We start from the raw sequence: 19,080 nt of genomic DNA, 5'->3' as shown, positions 1-19,080 counted from the left end.
AAACTTTGTTGATTAAAAAGTTTACGGCGGGGATGAGGCCGGAATCAACATCGAAGTCAAAAGTGAGAATAATGGTGAGTGGTAAATCATTTACTCCGTGCTTTCATGGACCCTCCCCTGGGCCCCTGCATTTCGAAGTACGGCAGTCAAGGTAGCGAAGAAAATAATCATGAAAAATGTTCAGATTCGGCTAGGTATATCATCAAGGCGATGGAACAGGTACAGACTCAAATTAATTCCAACGTTGTTTGCTCACCTTCATGCGGCTCGAGTTAGCTTCATAGCGGTGAGTGGTTTCCGTGCATCCGCACTAGTTAGCCTTCAACAGGCTTCGTGATCCGGAAAACTGGAGATACATTGCCGGACACGAGAAGTCAGGATGCACGATCCTGCTTCACTGTGTGACCGGTTATCCGCAGCCTGCAGTAGAACGACATCTCTTTCGAAGGATTTTATGTCAACAAGGAGCTTTATCCTGCCTCTAAGGTAATCGTACCATGGTGAAGCAAAGTTTGGGGTCCGCGGAAGCATGAGCCCTGGTTCCGCCAGACTGGTCCTGCTACCTTAGCGAGGCTGTGGCTAACAGTTAGTGGAGTTTGAGAAAGAGGAGTGCTGGAGCCCTGCTGGCTCCCAACCTCCACATTCCTTATAGAGTCATAGCTGGATGAATACAATAATTGTCATCCAGTCGTTACCTACCAAGTAGGTGGAAATATTTTGTCAATCGGAAGCGCGTGTGCCGATACCCTAGATCGTCAGAGCCTCATCTGGTTCAGGATACGGGGACATTCAAGTTCACTTGCCTGGACACCATGAAGGACAGCGTTGAAACTGGGTCTCTCAAAATCCTAGATGGGCAGCATGCCCGGAATTTGACACGTGCTCGACGAAGGTATATCCTTGTGCTTGCGAGACCACGGCCACGTATGCACGATTTGCTCACTATCGCGATTGTGAGCGCCAACAAGAATAGGCTCCGTTTCTAAAGCAAGAGCATCTAGTCCATGATGCAAAGAGGTGCTCTCATGGCTGGAGAATAAAAATAACGAGCATCGTATAGTCACCCCAAAAGTGCCATTCAAAGAACTGTTAGCCCTGTCCTATGCTTTCCTGATAGTATCTCGAGAATGTTGACCGAAAATATTTGTCCACCTCTTGCTACTATGCATGGAAAAGTTCCTTGTCGACTAACGAAATCGATGGCGAGCCGGATAATGGGGCAATTGTGGGCTACCTACAAGTATAATGCCTGGGAACGGGGGGCCGAGCACCCGTCATGTACTGATAGGTTACGATAGGTACCTTCGCCTGATGTTTTCTGCTGCGTCGTACCTAAAAGTTTCCTAGTCAGGTGTGAACGGTACGCTGGTATGCTCCCAAGATTGCTTTCACGGCGGCTGTAACGTTCGACGCTACGTGTCTCCCTGGTGTCAGAGTACGGAGTACGGTGAGACGAATCATCTGGAGAATGAAGCGATAGATGATCCTGTTTCACAACACATTTAACCGAAACGCTTGTGGAATAGGTTGGTTGCCGCATTAGCAGACTTGTCGCCAACGGAGGACTTTTCAATATCCGGATGATAGTAATGTGGTTGCGACTGACTAGACTTGATAGTAACCATGCTTATCCATACAGAGAGAATCACCAATCCACTTTTTGGGTCGCGCAGGAGCTCAGCCCTGTCAATTGCGAAATCACAAATGAAGAAAGCAACATCGGTGATGATCGAGTGAGCTAGAAAGCAAGCGGAATGTGGAAACTGATTGTTAGACCTACACGCTGGAAACGCCAGGGTGCTGTTGTCCTCATCTTCGAAAAGTCGGTAACAATACCTCGTACTCTGTCCAGAGTCGAGAGAAGTTAGTGATAGCCACTGTGTGGGAACCTGGTGCCGGAGTATGGACACCATTATTGAGCAATTTTTCCGTATCCCGTATGTATGAATTCGGTGGGCAGAGGCCTAGGAACTCCGTCGCAGGGCACAAGACAGAGTCTGTGCCGTACCTTTTCAGGGAAGGCTGGAGAAGATAATTTCCGAGACCAACTTGATGGGTGGATCGGGTTGCAGTACCTCGTAATCTGGACATCAGAACACATGGCAGCTAACAATAATACCCCGGGGCTGCCAAGCAAGCAGTTCATTGTGGATCGGCTTACCGATACGATAGAGCGCGCGGAAGGCAAAGGGCTTGTAACCCGGCTGTCTCATCAAATCCTCAATCGTCAGTCCTTCGTTTGTAAGTTCGGAAATATGATTTGAATCCAGACAGGGACAAGACATCGACATACGAGTGTTTCGCGCATCGGATGGAAAGAAAATAGTTTCTATTCTCGCAACTAGTTTCCTTCGATGTCAGGCCGGTTGTGTGACTGTTGATGATAGCATCGAATGATCCGGAAATGTGACTTTTAATAGATCTTTTCTGGACAAGAGAAAGTATGCATGGGAGCAGGGTCAATGCCTGGAAAAGCTGTTTGGCTCTAACGGCGCAAAGAATGGTTGTTCTGGTGCGTGAGATGGAACGATAGTAGTCCCGCATTTCATACGGGGCAGCGCCTGGACGGTGCAGTCACCACTGGAATGCGACTCGCATCCCCCAGTGGGTGTGAAAGAATGGAAGCCTGCCGCCGGAGCCATGTGGCTCATGCCAATTTTGACCAGGATCAGTTGGGTGACCATGGTTAAACGAGCAAGACAGAATAATGCAACAGCGCTTCCGCCCCAACCTGAGATTCAACCCAAAGAGACTTACTCGTCCGAGCCGTGTCCGTATAACTACGTGATGTTGTGGATGGGAAGGCAGCGAGGTAACACGAGGGCCCGAAATCTGTTGAGGGCGCCTGGGCATTTCTTTGAAGGCTTCAAATGTGACAGCTGAGTGACGACTATAAGCTCCAAATGGCTCCTCGTAGGGATCATTTTTTGCTTCAGCACACGGCACAGGCGCATAGCTGAAGATTCGTGGCTTTCTACTGCAATGTTCAGCTTTGTGTACAGGACCCTGTAACGAGGCACCTTAGGTCCTCAATTTTCTTCTCGTAAGTCTGGAGTATGTACGAATGCCCCATTATTCATCGAGTCCGAGGCATATTCTACCTCTTGCGAGCGCCCGGGACAGACTTTGGTCAGACGCGAAACGAACCTTGATCCCGTCACGAGTTGGCCTAGTCACGAGCAAACTTAAAGGGCGGGTGGAAGTAACGGCACATTTGCCGTCTTCTAGCTGTGTTCTAGTGTCTCTGATACTTTGGCAGCAATCACCAAAGATCAAGAATGGAGTGTCCAATTTAGCTAGGCTCTCAACCATTTTGTAGTGCGTCAGCAGTGAGGACTCGAGGAGTCGTCATTGCAGACCAAATTGGACATGGCATGCTGCCCAAGTATCCAGGTCGGTCTCTTCAAGTTCGCAATGCGAAATCTCGATCAGATTACTTGGAAAGCATGTTGATTTGGGGGCAAGAACGACAATATGGCAACCACGTGGGATGTTGTATTGCTTCTTAGAGGGGTTCGAATGGGGAAGTAAAATCTCCCAATGGAGAATTGGAGACAAGTGGGCGAGCTGCTGCTGCATGTTGGGCGGCAGAGTACTTGTTTAGGTGCATCTTAACTCGCATACGAAATACTCCACAGACTTGTGAAACAGCCTGCAAAAAGAGTATGAGGGCGAGCGAGTTCATCTCTCGTCAGAAATCGGCAGCTTGTTGAGATGCCGGTGTGATCGGAAAACATCTGACATATCAGCTCTATTTGTATCCGAACATTGATAATAACATCATTAGGTCGCGACTTGCTTATTTGTGTTCTGACGCCATTAGGGACTGGCGTTGCCAAAAAAGCCATGGGACGCGCTGATGTAAAAGGCTCAGGATTGACGTGCTGTCATCCCACGCCAGATGATATTGAAGTGGTTCCTTTTGGTGTGACAACCGAAGTATTCTCCAATGTTTCGTATGTATACCGAAAAGTTGCATCCGTAGTCGCCACATCCGTAGAAATATAAGAGTTGATGTCCCTTAAATGACAGCTGTCAGAATGTCAACATGTGAGCGGAACCCATCATCGCGATTCACTGCTCAGCCACAAGGGACGAAACCGATTTGAGAGAATGCAATCATGCAAACGCTTAGACGAATCCGGCTTGGGGACGACTCGGACGCAGTGGTGAGTCGTGACTGTCCGATGGGGCTCAAGGCTTCTGATCGACGGCTGCAGCGGCGCTTGTGCAGGTACCGGCATCAAGCCGCAGGCTAAAAGACGGAAGATTCGAAAGGAAATGGATAATCTGGCTGTGCCCCGTCACTGGATTGTCCCTGCTCCAACTCTGTCGACGGAACAGACTAAGACAGTTAGCCCGTCCAGGGGGGAGAGGGGTCTGACCCCCTTTGCCTTTTGGTATCGATTGCTCGCAACAGGGGCAGACCTAGGTCGAGCAACTTTTTTTTTCTGTTCAAACTTCCAATCCTTCGTTGTGTGCTCCGTACTCGTACGTCACTGAGGGAAGGTGACATGGTGATACCATCAACATCAAGAAGAGGGTCATATCCGTCTTCTGTACGAATACAACAATAGCCTCACATTGCTGGGTGGTGATAGCAACGAGATTCGAAACCAAATCAACAGTCCTGGGATAATGTCTGGCTGCGATTTGTGTGTGGGAATGGCGAATTGTGACCCGTAGCCCCGTCACTTTCTCTAAGTGGATGTCTCTGAGGGAGTGAAGGAGTGATCATTCTAGCGTTTCTATTCCATCTCGCCTAGTTCCTTCCGTGCCATTAGTAGCAGCAGATATGGCTGAGCGTTGAAGCGGTGGTGAAAACTTGGATTGGTTGGTCGGTCCCCCCATCGCTGACACAGACCAGAGTCAACTCTCACGCTTCACACTCCCCCGGGCGCCTCAGCTTCGACAACAGGGGTCCATGGCCATCACCATTGCAACTTGAACTTGAACGACCTGAATCGAGTGACACCCTGGCATCCTGCCTGGCTTCCGGGTGGCATTGAATGGCAGCTTCGCCCAATCTCGGCCTAGTTTGAAGGTCTTGCAGCACTAGGCGCGGTCCCAGCAACCCGGTGCTCTGGACACTGGTTAAGCAGAACTGGCGTGCAGCCACAGGCGCTCCACCCCCTGGAACTCCAACGAAGCTGGCCCGAGGCCCTCCCCTTCGGATGCGTCATGGACTAGACCATTTCAAATGGAAACAGAGACGACCGCCGTGGAGCCTGCGCTACGATCGGGGATGAAATTCCCATTGCCCAGGTGTTTTAGAACGGTCCCAGTGCCTGATGTGACTTTCGAGACGGACACGCTGGAGTCGGAGTCACGGTTTAGCCCTGGCCCTGGCCCTTAGCCTGTACTCGTACGGATAGGCTGTAGCCCTCCTGGCGACCATGGAAACAAACGTTTCTTCCTGACCTGTTTTAGCCTCTGGCCTGGCACCAGAAGAACCCTTCTTTCACCCTCCCCCCCAGGCGGGAACCCTTCCTGACTTTCCGGCCACCCACCACTTCCTTCAACTGGGTCGCCTCCGATAACGAGACACCGTCACTCAACCTGCTCACTCTTCCCCTGTCATTTAATCACCCGAGTGAGCGCAAAGTCTCAAGGCTAAGATGTTTAGGCTCGGTGGGCTTTCCTTAGGCCCCACCATCCGTCCTTCTGGCACCCTGCGGGAAGATGGAAACTGGATCGCTGGCCTAGGGAGGAGCCTTGTGGCCCTGGTTCCCAAAAGCAAGCCCTGTCCAGGTTGACACCAGCAAAGTCCACAGCTTACCTTGTGCCCCTTTCGGACCTCGGATTCTCTTTCGCGTTATAATGGCTTTATTTCCCTACTGTCATGTCTGTCTGCTGTACTTTTTTTTTGTTCGTTACACGTTTTGACTCCTCTGGACCTCGTCTCTCTCTCCTGCTTGACTACATCCAACCTTTTTTGACATTCCTTTGTTCGCATCATTTGCTCTGTTTAGCTTAAGAAAAGGAGACATCGTCGGCCCAGAACGCAACGTACATTTTCGGCCAAATTCGCTCAGGTCGACACATCATATACACATCGGATCCACCCCTGGACTCACCACCCCTACATTCGAGTCTTCGACTATCATTCTAGTCACGCATCCAATCCGCCCGCAATTATCCATATCCGAGACTCGAGAAACTACCTGTACTCTTACTCACAACCTACTCGACTGAACCTGTCGTTCCAAGCAGCTGAAAAGAGACCACCAGTCTGGATCAGCATTTTGACAGGGAGAAACTCAAATTCTCAAGGCGCCGACTCCTTTCCTCCCGCGTTCCTCCCTTGACATCGTTCAAATACCCTGTTACAAGGCCCTTCTGAGCCCGGCAAAGTCAGCAAAATAGTATTGTACCACACGCGTGGTGTCCCTCCAACACTAGTCGCTATTGGCGATCTTGTCATTGCAGACAGTACAGTAATATATCATAATGTGAGTCAGCCTCATGTCTGCAGCTATATAGTCCTGTCTTCCCAAATCTTCCCCCTTTTTGACTCACTGCCCGATCAAAGACCCTGGTATCCTAACAGTTCATTTTCCACAGATTCAACATGACTTCCTCGATACAAACCTCAGCACCCTGCGATATGGGTCGTGGTGCATATGACACCACAGGAGTTCCCAAACCCAAGCCGCCTCCAAAACGGACCCACGGCTGATCGATTCGAATCTTGCCATCAGACCTTTCCACCTTAACGCCGAATGACAACGGCCGAATAACTCTTTTTCTCTGCCAGTCCAGCGTCAGGTTGGTACGCAGCATTCACACTTCGGCAGAGGAGCGTCCAATTCTACCACGACCTGCTTGCACCAAGGATCATCTGCGATATTTCCAGAAAGGTCCACTGTGTTCGACTGAGCAATACTTTTGTCTGCTTCAACCAGAAATTTAATCCCCTCGTATGCTTTTCGACTACCCTGTACAAGTACTTGATCGCACTCAACATCTGAGCGTTTCCGGCGACACATTATTTATCTTCTTGCATGCATGGCGCAACATCTTCTTTTTCTGGGACACATTCAACAACGACCTTTCCTGTACAACCATGTTATACCACCACAAAAGTCGATTTTCATTTCCTATTCTTCTCGGGGGCGTTCGCATAGATCGGGATTAGGATGGGTCGGCGGGCTGGAACTCGAAAAGCGAATGACGAGCATTCGCGATATAGATTGTATGACTCAGGTCAATTTTTTTTCCACTGGGCGTTTTGGGATCTTGTTTCTACGGATGAGGATGAGTGATGTGAAGCTTGCACGGTGCACCCAGAAAAAGCATCGGCTGATTCACAGTCATCCGGAAACATGGTCCACCGGCCAAATACCTCGAGTGGTTTTGAAAGATGATGGAAATGCCTACCACTAGGCTTTGGGTATTGAGTCTGAGTCATATAGAAGACAGGGGCGGTACACGACTCACCCTGACCGTCCCTAATAAGGACCAATAATATCATTGATGGATTCATGTCATCCACAAAATGTTCCTTTCGTTCTGTTCTCACGTGAGCATACTTGAAGCCCATGCAGCGATCATCAGAGCACGGAGTTCCGTAGAGACATTTGCATGAGGAAGCAAGTCTTTGCCGGTTGTGCCTAACACGAGGCTCCAGGGTTCAGGGGTAAGCCTGGAGAGACGGTCCAGCCTGCATAGCTCGCCTTGAAGAGCCACGCGTAGATGACCGTGGCCCATCGGCTACCTTTCTCCGTGTTAAGAATAAGATGGCGAAGAGGAATGCAGTACCACAGGAATTCCATAGGGTCCTAGCTATGCGATTCCGAGCGTGACCGTTGCAAATCCCCACCCTAGAGATACGGCGGACCATTCATATCCAAACGATATGCTTCGTCATTCATTGAGCCCGATTTGGCTGCTCACTGCCTGCCACTGGCTGCGCCAACATCTTGAACGAACCACCACAACTCATCTCAACATCATCACTTCCTCCAATCACTTATCGAAAACGCTTTCTGCTGAAAGAGGCGTTCTCGGTCAATTACCTCTGTGCGGACTTCTGTGTACTTCCGTCCGAGATATCTTGCTCCCGAAAATTTGCGTCATACTCTACATCCTTCCAACCGTTCCAATCCGTCGCAACAAACAGGCTCGTTATCCAGGCGCTCCTTCGCTGTAGTGGACTCCTAGCACAATTGAAAAACCGTCGCTCATACATCAAGAAGATCACAAAGGCCCCTCTCATCTCTCTTCTCCTCCCAGAATATGGCGGACAATTCGTCAGTCCCCAAGCCCAGCAGCAGCGTCAAGCTAGTGCTGTTGGGCGAAGCAGCCGTTGGAAAGGTGGGTTGCACATTCTCTCGTTATCGACGTTCAATAGTTTCCATGTCACTCTGCAGACTGCTCCATGAACGACACCTTTGACAGATGGCTTCCTCATCGTGAGATGGTTGTACAGTTCTTTTTGCGATACCTTATCCTCACGTCAAACTGAGGAAGCCTCCCCTCCCGCCTACTTTACAGAAGATACTGGGACGGATGGTGCTAACAATGAGAATAGTCATCGCTCGTTTTACGATTCGTCAACAACGATTTTCAGGAAAATAAAGAGCCTACTATTGGCGGTATGTCCAACATCCTATCCCTCACCGGTCCCCCAATACAAGAATATTCGATCTCTATTCCTACATCAATTTCTTGTTTTACTTGTACCGATTCTGACAAGTGTCCACTATAGCTGCCTTCTTGACTCAAAAAATCTCGCTTCCGAGTAGAGTCATCAAGTTTGAAATCTGGGACACAGCTGGCCAAGAACGTTTCGCCTCCCTTGCACCCATGTACTACCGTAACGCCCAGGCTGCACTGGTAGTGTACGACCTGACAAAGCCCACCTCACTCACCAAAGCCAAACATTGGGTTGCTGAGCTCCAACGACAAGCCTCACCCGGAATTGTCATTGCGCTGGTGGGTAACAAACTCGATTTATGTGCCGAGTCTTCCGGAGATGGCGCCGACTCCTCAGACCCCGCAGTCTCGGAGACTGAAGATGGAGGAGAGAGCGAGCCCGGTGAGGCCGAAGCCACAGACGATGGAGACGCACGCAAAATCTCGACCCGTGAAGCCAAATCATATGCTGAGGAGGAGAGCTTACTGTTCTTCGAGACCAGTGCGAAGACCGGGACGAACGTTGCAGATGTATTCAGCGCCATCGCAAATGCCATTCCCGAGACCAGTTTGAAAGGTGCCAGAGGTGCAAGCGGAGGAGGTACTCAGGCTGCCTTGTCAGGTGCCGCCAATCGAGCGGATGAGGCCAGAGTCAATTTGGGGGAGCGAACGAAACAGAAATCAGACAATTGTGCTTGTTAGTGGTAGGCTACCACATCGTGCATTTGTGTTTCTTCATGGATATGCAGTGGGCAAGCTGGAGTCTGGAGTATTGTTATTGCGCATGTGCAAGCTGTATAAGTGTGGTGGACGGCCGCGATTCTGGCTTATGGCAATGCCATTGGGCACACCATATAGTGACCAGCTGGTCCAGAATCAGAGCACAGCAGGCCAGGCCAGGCTAGAGCAGAGCAAACGCTGTCAGCCGCGATATTTCATAGAAACGCCAGTATCTGCTCGCAGGAATAATCAAACATTCAGTTATCAAACTGCTACCGAATGCCAGCAGATCACCTCAGTTGGCTATACTGTTCCTTATATCAAATCACCGATACCTTGATGTACAGTAGATTCCTATTTCCACAGCCGAAACATTCTTCTTCCGCCTGCAGCAACCTACTAACCCGAACCCATCAACCACCACTCGGTGGCGTTTCGCAGTCCCTGAAAGTAAACAGTTCCGAGTCGTCTGATATGGAATCCCGACCCTCCAAATTGGGTATTTCCTGACCCAACAACCTTGGATCCAGATCTCGTGGAGATCATGTCGAGGGACGTGGAAACTAGAACGGGAAACCAACATCTCTCGATACAGGTTTTCCTCGCCCAACAACTCCAAATATCGCTTCTGGCACGAGATCTCCGCGAACCAAACGGGGAAGCCAACCGCTCCTGATTGAGGTTTTCCTGACCCGACAAACCCAAATCTCACTCATTTTACGGGGGACGAGATCATGTCGACGAAACCTGAACAGATCGGGAAGTTGTAAGTCCCAATTCGAATTATATTCCACAGTTTGGCCACACAGCAAAAGGCCCAGGGTTAGGGTTGTGAGCCTTCTGATTGGCTGATCTTGCTTTGTGTATTTACCTACTCTGCAAGACTGATCCTGCTGGGACAGGTGTTTCATCACACAGCAAGCCTTTCCGTGCCGTGGGGACAATGAAACAGCGCTCCAAGTTTAAATTGGTGTCTGAGATTCTCGACCTGGAGTTGCCTGTTTGGTCTGCGTCTCTAAGTCGCGAGGGTGGAAAGCCTTCCTTCCGGTCCAGACTATCCGCTCGGGTAGGTACGTGATGAAGAAGAGATTGTTATTCTCGCCTATGCGACGTCTTTTCTTTCTTGGTTAACTATCCATTCGCGGTGAGACGAGGTCGCGAGCCCTCGGCACGGAAGATCGAAGATGTGAAGAAGGTATTATGATTATGAAATAAGCTGTTTTCAATTCAACCGTCCATGATTCGGTGGTGACGGGGATATCTGAAGATGCATATGAGCGCCACCGATTATTAGAAGACCCAGATACGCCATTTACGCCATGCAAACAAATTCACTCGTCCAGAAGACAAACATCAGACAAGCCCTTGATCAATTAATCTCAATCAAGCCCGGCCCCGCAATCGTCGCCTTTGCAACGGCCTCAGCATCCGCGAAGGGCCCACTGCCATTGACCAAGGCCGCAATAGTGAGTCCGTTGAGCAAGTTCTCCGTGTAGGGGAAGGCAGCCTGGAAGGTGGCGACACCATTCTGCACGTTGACATTGCTGATCGGCTGGACGATCGGGGTGTTCTGGCCGTTGATGTAGACGACGGATGCGCCGGCAGGAGGAGCCGCCGCGACGGAGAACTGCAGTGTCTGGTCGTTGGCAGCGATGGGTGAGGTGATGACGGTCAAGGGCGCGAAGATTGGGAGACCGATGAGGTTGGCGTTGGGGCACGAGTTTGGAACCACGACGGCCTGGTTCAGTGCCGAGAAGGCGAATTCGCGGCTCGACCGTGTCAAGAATGGCTGTGCCGATGGGATCAGGTCGGTCGAGGCGCGGAAGAAGCCGTTCTGCTCGCCTTCTTGTCCGATCACGGAGCCGATGACGGGCACGACGCCGTTCGCGCCGTTAGTCGACAGGTGCAATTGCACGTCTTGCAGCGTGCCTAGCACGACGTCCGTGAAGGTCTTGGCGAACGATAGAGCGCCTGTGAGAGTTGTGCTGGGGAACTGGTACTGGCAGGGTTGGATGGCGGCTTGGTTATTGGCGGCAAGGATTGCGTTGGCGTTGACGGCGTGGAGTTCTTCTTGAGCTTGGATCGCCGTGATGGCGTTGATCATGCTTGCCTTTTGCTTTGGGTCGTCGATGCTGAAGCCGGCGACGTTGTTGGTGATGTTGTACAGCAGGTCGGTGAAGAATGCAACTTCGAACAGCTCGTTGAAAGCGATCAGTCGGAAGCTTGTCAGGTCGTCGTCCGACAGACCTGTCGGTGCGGCACCGTTGGGCTCTGTTCCTTGGCCTTGCATTTCAACCGCCTGCAGCGCGTCGGCGGTCAGATCTGGAAAGCCATTCGATAGGGGAAATGTGAATGGGCTTGCCGGGGCGGAGGGTGCAGCCGGTGCGTTGTTCCATGATTGGCGATTCTGCCAACGAGATTCTGGTACTGGGACTGCAGAAGCGATGGAGAGGAATGCACTCATTCCGATGATGGTGGTGGTGGTATGCATTGTGATTGATATGTTTTTAATCTCGAAGTATGCAGAATAAGAATGTTTAGGGCTGGTCCTTGGGTGTTGTTTGGAAGGGTTGGTTGCTTGTTACTGTGTTTGGTCTGATGAAATGCAGTTGGACTGGTCGCATACCTCTGGCATCTTATATCCTTGGTTGAAAGATTCCTCATCTTCCAGAATAGTGTCAACTGACGTGCGAGGTGACAGTATGAGGGATAGGCTAAAATTCGATATCGCTGTTTGTGTTGTTGCAGTCCACGTTGCAGCAGCCATCAAGAGTGATCTATTTTCAGCGCTATAGAAACTATAATAATCTGACGCAATGAGGTGTTTATGTAACAGTTTATTGGAGGGTTGGACAACATGGTGATCCGTGCGGTGCGGAATGATGGAGTCGCATCTTGAGTACGAACCGCCTATGAAGAACGCTACCTACCTAAGGAACCAAGCCGCTTCGTCCGAAAACATCTCAACGTTCCAAACTGCTACTGAATTGGGGAGCTTCAAGCGGCCACCAGGGCCTAGACCTGAAATGTATCTGCTTTGGTAGTTGTGACTGACCTTCTCAAGGGTCGTGCTCGTGAACCAGTGTTCGTCTCAGAAGATGCTACCGCTCACTAGTTTGCATTCTCTGAGCAGTACACTCATGTTTAGCTTCCCCAATTCACCGATCTGAGAAATTCATCCACTTTGGTGAACTTCACATGAGGGAGCAATTTATTCCACTCATCAGAGACGACCCATGAGCCCTTGAGCCCAGCGAGCAAAGTCCGAGAGATGACCTTGTCGGACAGCTCTCGCGTCCTGTGCTCAGGCGGGATTGAGGGATGTTCGATCTTCGGAGCCCAAGTTGTGTTCAATCTGCCAGCCTCCAGGTCTGCGCGTGTCACCCTTTCGATACTAATTGGTCCTGCATGTGTCTTTCCGTCAGTCATCCGCATTTGAGATTGTGACTATCGTCCAGTATTGGAGCAAAATTCAAAGAAGGACACACATACCACGAATCTCTTCAACAATCTTCAGAAGCTCAGCGTTTGTCAAGGTATGGCCATTGACACCTCCAATTTCAGGCCAGATCCCCTGGTAGTCGACCGCTTCAGCAACAACACGTGCAACGTCTTGTACGGTTGTGAATGTCCACTTCAAGTCGTCCCCTTCCGGGGCAATTGCGCGTCGATTCTCTACATCCACATGGATATTGAAGAGTTGGACATGCTTGGTAGTCTTGTGGGGACTTCCTAGGTAGTTGGTGAAAAAGCCCAGCTGGAATAGGGAGTATTCCAAAACCTGTACATTTCGAATCAATATCTGGAGGAGACTGTGTGAATGGAAAGGAACACACCCTTTTATCCTTGTTGATCTCACGCAGATAATCGCTCACGATGTCCTTCGAAGCATATTGCGGACCAGCACCACTCCGGCTGTTGTAGCACATGCCGTTTCATCAGCAATGTGACAAAAGTCCAGTAACGCGGAGATCAATGAGACTTACGAAGCCCACTCACTGGGTGCAAAGCGCTTAACTTCCGCAGCGACACTCGCGTCGATCAGATTCTTCTGAGCCATGCCCTCAGGATCAGACTGAGCGACAACAAAGGACAAAACGACTTCGACTCCCTTGAGAGCTGCAGTAAGGCCGTCCTGATCGTCGTAATTGACCTTGAGAACGCGAACGCCCTGCTTTTCGAGATCGGGATATGCACCGTCCTAGTGCAAAAAATTAGTTGATTTCGAGAAAGGACAACGATGCCAAGCTGATTGGCATTCGAGGAATACTTACTGAACGGGTGAACACCGACAGTTCATGGGTCCCTTTCTCGATGAGGGCATCGAGAATCTCCCTTCCGAGGTCTGAAGAGTACAATGGTCAGTAACTTCAACCCACATCACACAACACGAGGAATAGTACTCCGGTAGTCAGAGGTAGGGATACTCACTACCAGTGCCTCCTGCAAGCACGATCTTGACCATCTTGGCACTTGCTATATCTGCTCGAACTTCCTTCGAGAAGAATCGGAAGTGACGAAAGATATCCGAGCCACAGACTTAATGTTCGGTGTCTCTCTTCCACGAGTATCAGCGTACAAGAAGCTCAAACGTATTGTGTGCAATGGCGTGCTTCTTTAAGAGGATTGCGAGGATAAGTTCTACCTCCCAGGCACCGCAAGGCGCCAGGTTCTGCCTGTTTTTATATGTCGATTTCCCCTCACATGGCCGTCCGACATTTTGTCCGCCATGTGAAGCATTTCCTCCGTCTTGAGACTCCACTGTAGTTGGGCGGACAGGTCTAGTGGTGTATAGATCTCGCTTTGCTGTGGTTCCGATACGGCGGTTGGCAAGGCTGATGGAACAAAGGGGAGGATTGTGGGGGACTCTAGGGGTTTGTCAGAAAATCGGGGCCGCTAATTGTTGACATTTATGTAAGCAAGGAATGGAAAGGATTCCATCCGAGTTGCGTTGGGTATCTTATATGTGAGTTTGGCTTAACTTCAAGAGGATCTGAATATCATTTTCATTAAAAGGGAGTTATAGAACAGTTAACTAACCCTTGAGGATATCGATCAAACACTTCAAGCAATATCGCAGCCAATGTTCACAAAGTCGCATTCCCATTAGAAGATTTCGCTGGTGCACAAAATATGCATAAGGCGCAAAGGACTCGTTGTATGCCAAGAGAGACCTATCCCTGTTCGCCCTTACAATCTGCATAAAACCACGTTGGGTGTTTGTTCCTGGAGTCATAATCCTTCGTGTCTCATAATATGCGTTAATTCATTCCAAATCCAGCCGTACAATAGCTGACTTATGTGCATAGCCAGCATCTGCAGCAAATGCGTCCCTGCCGATCTTCTCGGTCCATGTAATCAACATTTTCCAGCCGCCATTAGTGATGTCATCGTCACCAAAATAGCCGAGATGGACTCCTCCAGAATAGATGAACTCTCGCTCAGGGGCGTCGGGTTTGGCGAGAACTTTCTCTCCAGACCACTCACTAGTGAGAATCTTTTCGACATAGTCACCACCAGGTACAACGTCCAGGTCAAGAGGTAGGTGACGGTAGTAAAATGTGTTATCGCCATAAGTGTTAAGATACACCATGACAAAACTTCGAACGGCCGGCACATAGAAGACATCCAGGCTTTGGATCAAGTGGTCAAGCATAACTGCTTTCGAATCGAAGGATGGCATGGTGCCACTCCACGATTTGCCATCCCAGTACGTATATGCTGACAACTCGTTGATACCGGATGGAGTTGTTCGTGCAACAAGAACGCCGTTAGTGCTTGGGCTGACACCGACCCGTCCCTTTCGCTGACCAAAAAGGTAAACATATCCGTCGTTGGCACCAACACCTTCAGGACCCCAGGAACGTATTCCACCGATTGTGCCAAAAGCAATTTCTCCCTGTTTGAACAACTGATTCTTAACCCGATCTGCGACAGGACCATATGTTGGGTCAACATGTACCAACAAAAGAGAATTGCCTATCTCATTGAAGACAGGGGCTTCGATCTGCTTGTCAATGTCAAAGACAAGAGTGGGATATAGCACAGCGTGCGAGGTATTCAATGAAATGAGAGACGAATCAGGCCAGATTGCGTAGCGATAGCCTGAGCCAGAGATGGCTACATTGTATGACTGTTCTCCCAAAGTCATTGGGGCAAATCCACGCATTCTTCCAACGTCATCTTGCCATTCACCGAGATTGTCCACCAGTTCAATTGGGTTTCCAGAAAGAGCATTCATTCCGCTGTCAGTGGCAACCGAACTGGAAACGAAACTGACCAACTGACCAGAGTCAGGCGTGTTGTCAATTCGAACACTCTTGGTGTCACAAAAGACGAAGATTTGAGTTCCATTAATGCTGCCTCCTCTGCCTCCATCACGTGAGATTTGTGGTACAGATTTCATTTCTGCCAATATTGGATTTGGCAGTTTGGGTTCAGTCCAAGAGCCCGTGTCATCCGCGATGGCGTAATCTCTGATCAAGGATTCGTTGGCAGTGTGGAGTGAGGTATCGCTGTAGAGCATCTCTGTGGGCCCATATGGTGTATGGCTAGGATAGTATTTTGGGGTTTTGGTGGTAGAGGAACCTAGCACCCTGAAGTCCCCAACAGACAGTTTCGTTTCTTGGCTCGCTTTATCAGTGCGAGGGGTAGAGACTGGTTTGAGTGGTGTGACCGACGAAGGACTAACTGTGGAAGAGCCAAGGACAGCACCGAGGAGCTGGAGCATGGCAGGGTAAGGGTCGTTCAGAGAGGATTTCAGGTAACAGTTATCAGCCCCGTTCATTCTTCCGGGCGCGAAGACAAATCCCATGCACTTGACATTATTTGACGTTTGGTTGAAGCTGCTGCAATGAGCATAACACTCGTCGTATGAATCTGCAAGGATAAATGGGTAGATGTCTTGAGCAGGGAAATCGACATTGCAAAGAATGGAGAAGTCCTGATCGTGCAGCATGGTTTCACCAGTACCCTCACAGATTTGGTATGTTGTGGTGTCAGTTGAGCCGATACAATTGCCCTTGGAGCAAGAAGTCGCAGAATTTGCGCGAGAGGAGGCGGCAGTTCCTTTTCCAGCGATCGGATATTTGGTGGATGAGGTGAAGACTTCTCGACCGGCGAGAGCGTTGGAATCAAGGTGAGGATACGAGGCTGAACCCTTGAAAAGAGAGATACACACCACCAACACCAGCATCAAGCGGAATGAGAAGGTTTGGAGCTTCATATTGAAGCAGGTGCTCAGTGCAGGGTTCAAGCGCGTCTTGTGATGGGCCGTCGGAAGCAGACCGGGCCTGCCGGTTGAGTCGAAGAGGAATAGTTAAAGGGCGGAAAAGGAATGAAGTTGTTGATTTGAGATAAAATGATGCCAGTCGTTGCACACGAGGGCGACTTATGTATGAAAAAGGTGAGAGATACTCAGGGCTGGTGATAGTGGAAGGAGTGACTTGGAAAAGAAACTTGAAATGTGAATCAACTCGGACTTGATTCAGAAAGAATCAGAAGAAAGCGAAGTAAACAATGGCCGGAGAAAGTATTTGTCCGCGCCAGTGTCGGCGTGGAGTGAAGATTCGATAGAAAGACAATAGCAGGCTCAATGGGTTGGAGTTGGTAGTTCGATCGAAGACAGACAGTCTCTGAGATATCATCTATTGTTCGTCTTCCAGCTCCGGATTCACTCTCCATCGACGTCCTTCGTTTGTCTTCATATACCACTCAATATGCACTTCCAGCACTCTACTACAGATCATGACGAATATATTGGTGGTCGCACATGTGCAGACACTTGCTGGAGTTGGACAACGGTAGCTGTCAAAGATCATGGACTCGTTGCAGCGACGGTGACGGTGATGGTACGGCCCAGCTCAAGCAAGCATACCAGCCTTGTCAGCACCATCTTATGTCATCCATTTCCCACGCTATGCTACACCAAGAACGCTGATCTGATCTGGTGTCACCAACTGGCCACCGTATCAGGAACCCATATTGAGGTGGTCTAACCAATGGAATTCAATCACTGCGCCTTCTTAAGCTCTTCACGTGCGCTCTTGGGCGGTGTCGCATTCTGTTCCAGATCAGCAGCCCACAGTGCTGCCCCAACTGTGTTGGTGAATGCGAAGACCAGGTTGGCAAAGGGGATCATCTCCAAAAGGAATGCTGCAACCCCAAAGGATGTATAACCCCCGCGGTGCTCTTCAATGTGAAGTTCTCGCTGTCTCTTGTTCCACTCCTTGAGCTGGAAATATCGGGTATGAGCTGCCGGACCCGCACGCTTTCCTTGTAAGATGATAAATATGACCGTCCCCACCACTGGAATGAAGTTGAGTGGTAGATACAAAACGTATCGAATAATGGCATTGGGTGTGAATTTGGCAAAGGGCTTCTTGACCAATTTCCCGAGCCTGGCAATATTGTCACCTCCAGCCTTGATCTGTCTGCCCTCTGATACCAAGTTGGTACATTCTCTTGACATCAAAGTTCCATCGAAGGTGTCTGTCAAGGCATCCTCAATCATGAATGTTCTAGACAATAAGTTGATTAGGGTGGAACTCTCGCTGAGTGTGAGTAAGGCTGCACTGATGGCTGCGACTGGACCTGAGGTGAATGCCATAATAGCGGCTTGAGGAAGATAGGCCACGAGGAACATGAAGGTGGTGACTCCAAGGCTGAGGGTGATTGTAGGAGCCAGTTTAGATGTCAGAGGCTTCCAGAGATCTCGATGAGAGATGAAGTACAAAAGTCCCTGATCAAGTCAGTCTGGAGATCTCCTCGAGTCGAAGTCAGCGAGGAACACACCTTGAGAGGATAGATGTAGGCACGAGAGCGAACTGCTTCTGTAGTCATGGCCTTGACCTTCTTGGACTCCTCAGCAGCGACCTGCTTCACTCTGTCTGCGACGTCCGCCATGATTACCTCGCTGTCTTTGAATGTGATAGAGGGAAATGGTCTGCTTTTGCTACTGGTGACCTCGAAGAAGATAGAAGCAGTGGTAGGCGTTGAATAGGATTGACCAGAGCAGTGAGAATATCAATGAAAGAGACGGAGAATAAATATCAACGTGTTGTGGGAGAGATGTCTGTTCAGTGTTGGCGTCTGCCAGTTTCACCCTTCGTCATCGCCTTTACCTAAAGGTTCGTGGATATGACATCATTGCTTCAGCCCACCGGATTCCCCTCCCGCGGAAGGAACGCGTTATTTGCACGTGAAACGCGGTGGTTATTCAGGGACGCGTTCTTTTACTACCTACCTAGGTACATAGGTAGCTATACTCCATGTCTTGTCACTCTCGATGAGACAAACATCCGAGTCGATGCAGCTTGGGCAAGCTGTTTATATACAGTCCTGCAGGCTGCAGTAACCTCTCGCCATCTGCCTGGCCAAGGACCACCTAAAACATCGGTATCTTAGGTAGGTGGATCAGCGACAGTACCAATCTCACTGTTGAATCCGAGTAAGACCAAGGCCAGAGGATTCCTCTCTCCTGTTTTCGTTATCTTGGAGGATCACCTCACCTCTGCACCCCTCCACTTCCATGGCCCATTGTCTTATCCCTGTCCTGTTTCCCCGCGCCCAGCCCATGCACCACCACTTTACGGGCTTTCGGGCCATATTTATTTGAGGGGTAAAAACGGACCTTGCATGTAACGGCACTCCTAAAGGACTTCGCTAGAATCAAACCGAATCACCGGCAGCTCATCATCAGCATGCGAGACGTGGAGTGAGGGG

General features: G+C 49.9%; 5 protein-coding genes across 5 annotated transcripts; 1 reads left to right on the top strand and 4 right to left on the bottom strand.

Annotated features, from left to right (window-relative positions):
- Positions 1–8,238: 8,238 nt before the first annotated feature.
- On the top strand, positions 8,239–9,339 carry VPS21 (Vacuolar protein sorting-associated protein 21; the record flags this gene model as incomplete). The annotated part of the gene is made up of 3 exons (XM_064850900.1): positions 8,239–8,316; positions 8,534–8,597; positions 8,711–9,339. 3 exons carry the CDS (start codon positions 8,239–8,241, stop codon positions 9,337–9,339), a joined length of 771 nt encoding a protein of 256 aa, XP_064702169.1.
- A 1,387-nt stretch (positions 9,340–10,726) lies between these two features.
- On the bottom strand, positions 10,727–11,848 carry LTR84_007346 (uncharacterized protein; the record flags this gene model as incomplete). Its single annotated transcript, XM_064850899.1, has 1 exon — positions 10,727–11,848. The coding sequence occupies one exon, from the start codon at positions 11,846–11,848 to the stop codon at positions 10,727–10,729; it is 1,122 nt and encodes a 373-aa protein (XP_064702168.1).
- Positions 11,849–12,501: 653 nt separating this feature from the next.
- Positions 12,502–13,822, bottom strand: LTR84_007345 (uncharacterized protein; the record flags this gene model as incomplete). Its single annotated transcript, XM_064850898.1, has 6 exons — positions 12,502–12,761; positions 12,850–13,138; positions 13,194–13,272; positions 13,344–13,558; positions 13,632–13,702; positions 13,789–13,822. The coding sequence occupies 6 exons, from the start codon at positions 13,820–13,822 to the stop codon at positions 12,502–12,504; spliced, it is 948 nt and encodes a 315-aa protein (XP_064702167.1).
- An 801-nt stretch (positions 13,823–14,623) lies between these two features.
- Positions 14,624–16,582, bottom strand: LTR84_007344 (uncharacterized protein; the record flags this gene model as incomplete). The annotated part of the gene is made up of 1 exon (XM_064850897.1): positions 14,624–16,582. One exon carries the CDS (start codon positions 16,580–16,582, stop codon positions 14,624–14,626), a length of 1,959 nt encoding a protein of 652 aa, XP_064702166.1.
- A 786-nt stretch (positions 16,583–17,368) lies between these two features.
- On the bottom strand, positions 17,369–18,261 carry LTR84_007343 (uncharacterized protein; the record flags this gene model as incomplete). Its single annotated transcript, XM_064850896.1, has 2 exons — positions 17,369–18,097; positions 18,151–18,261. The coding sequence occupies 2 exons, from the start codon at positions 18,259–18,261 to the stop codon at positions 17,369–17,371; spliced, it is 840 nt and encodes a 279-aa protein (XP_064702165.1).
- Between the last annotated feature and the right edge of the window lie 819 nt (positions 18,262–19,080).

The sequence above is a fragment of the Exophiala bonariae genome (genome assembly GCF_035927105.1).
Source record: "Exophiala bonariae strain CCFEE 5792 chromosome Unknown scaffold_29, whole genome shotgun sequence".
NCBI classification, from domain to species: domain Eukaryota; kingdom Fungi; phylum Ascomycota; class Eurotiomycetes; order Chaetothyriales; family Herpotrichiellaceae; genus Exophiala; species Exophiala bonariae.
This window is presented reverse-complemented; position numbering and strand designations above follow the sequence as displayed.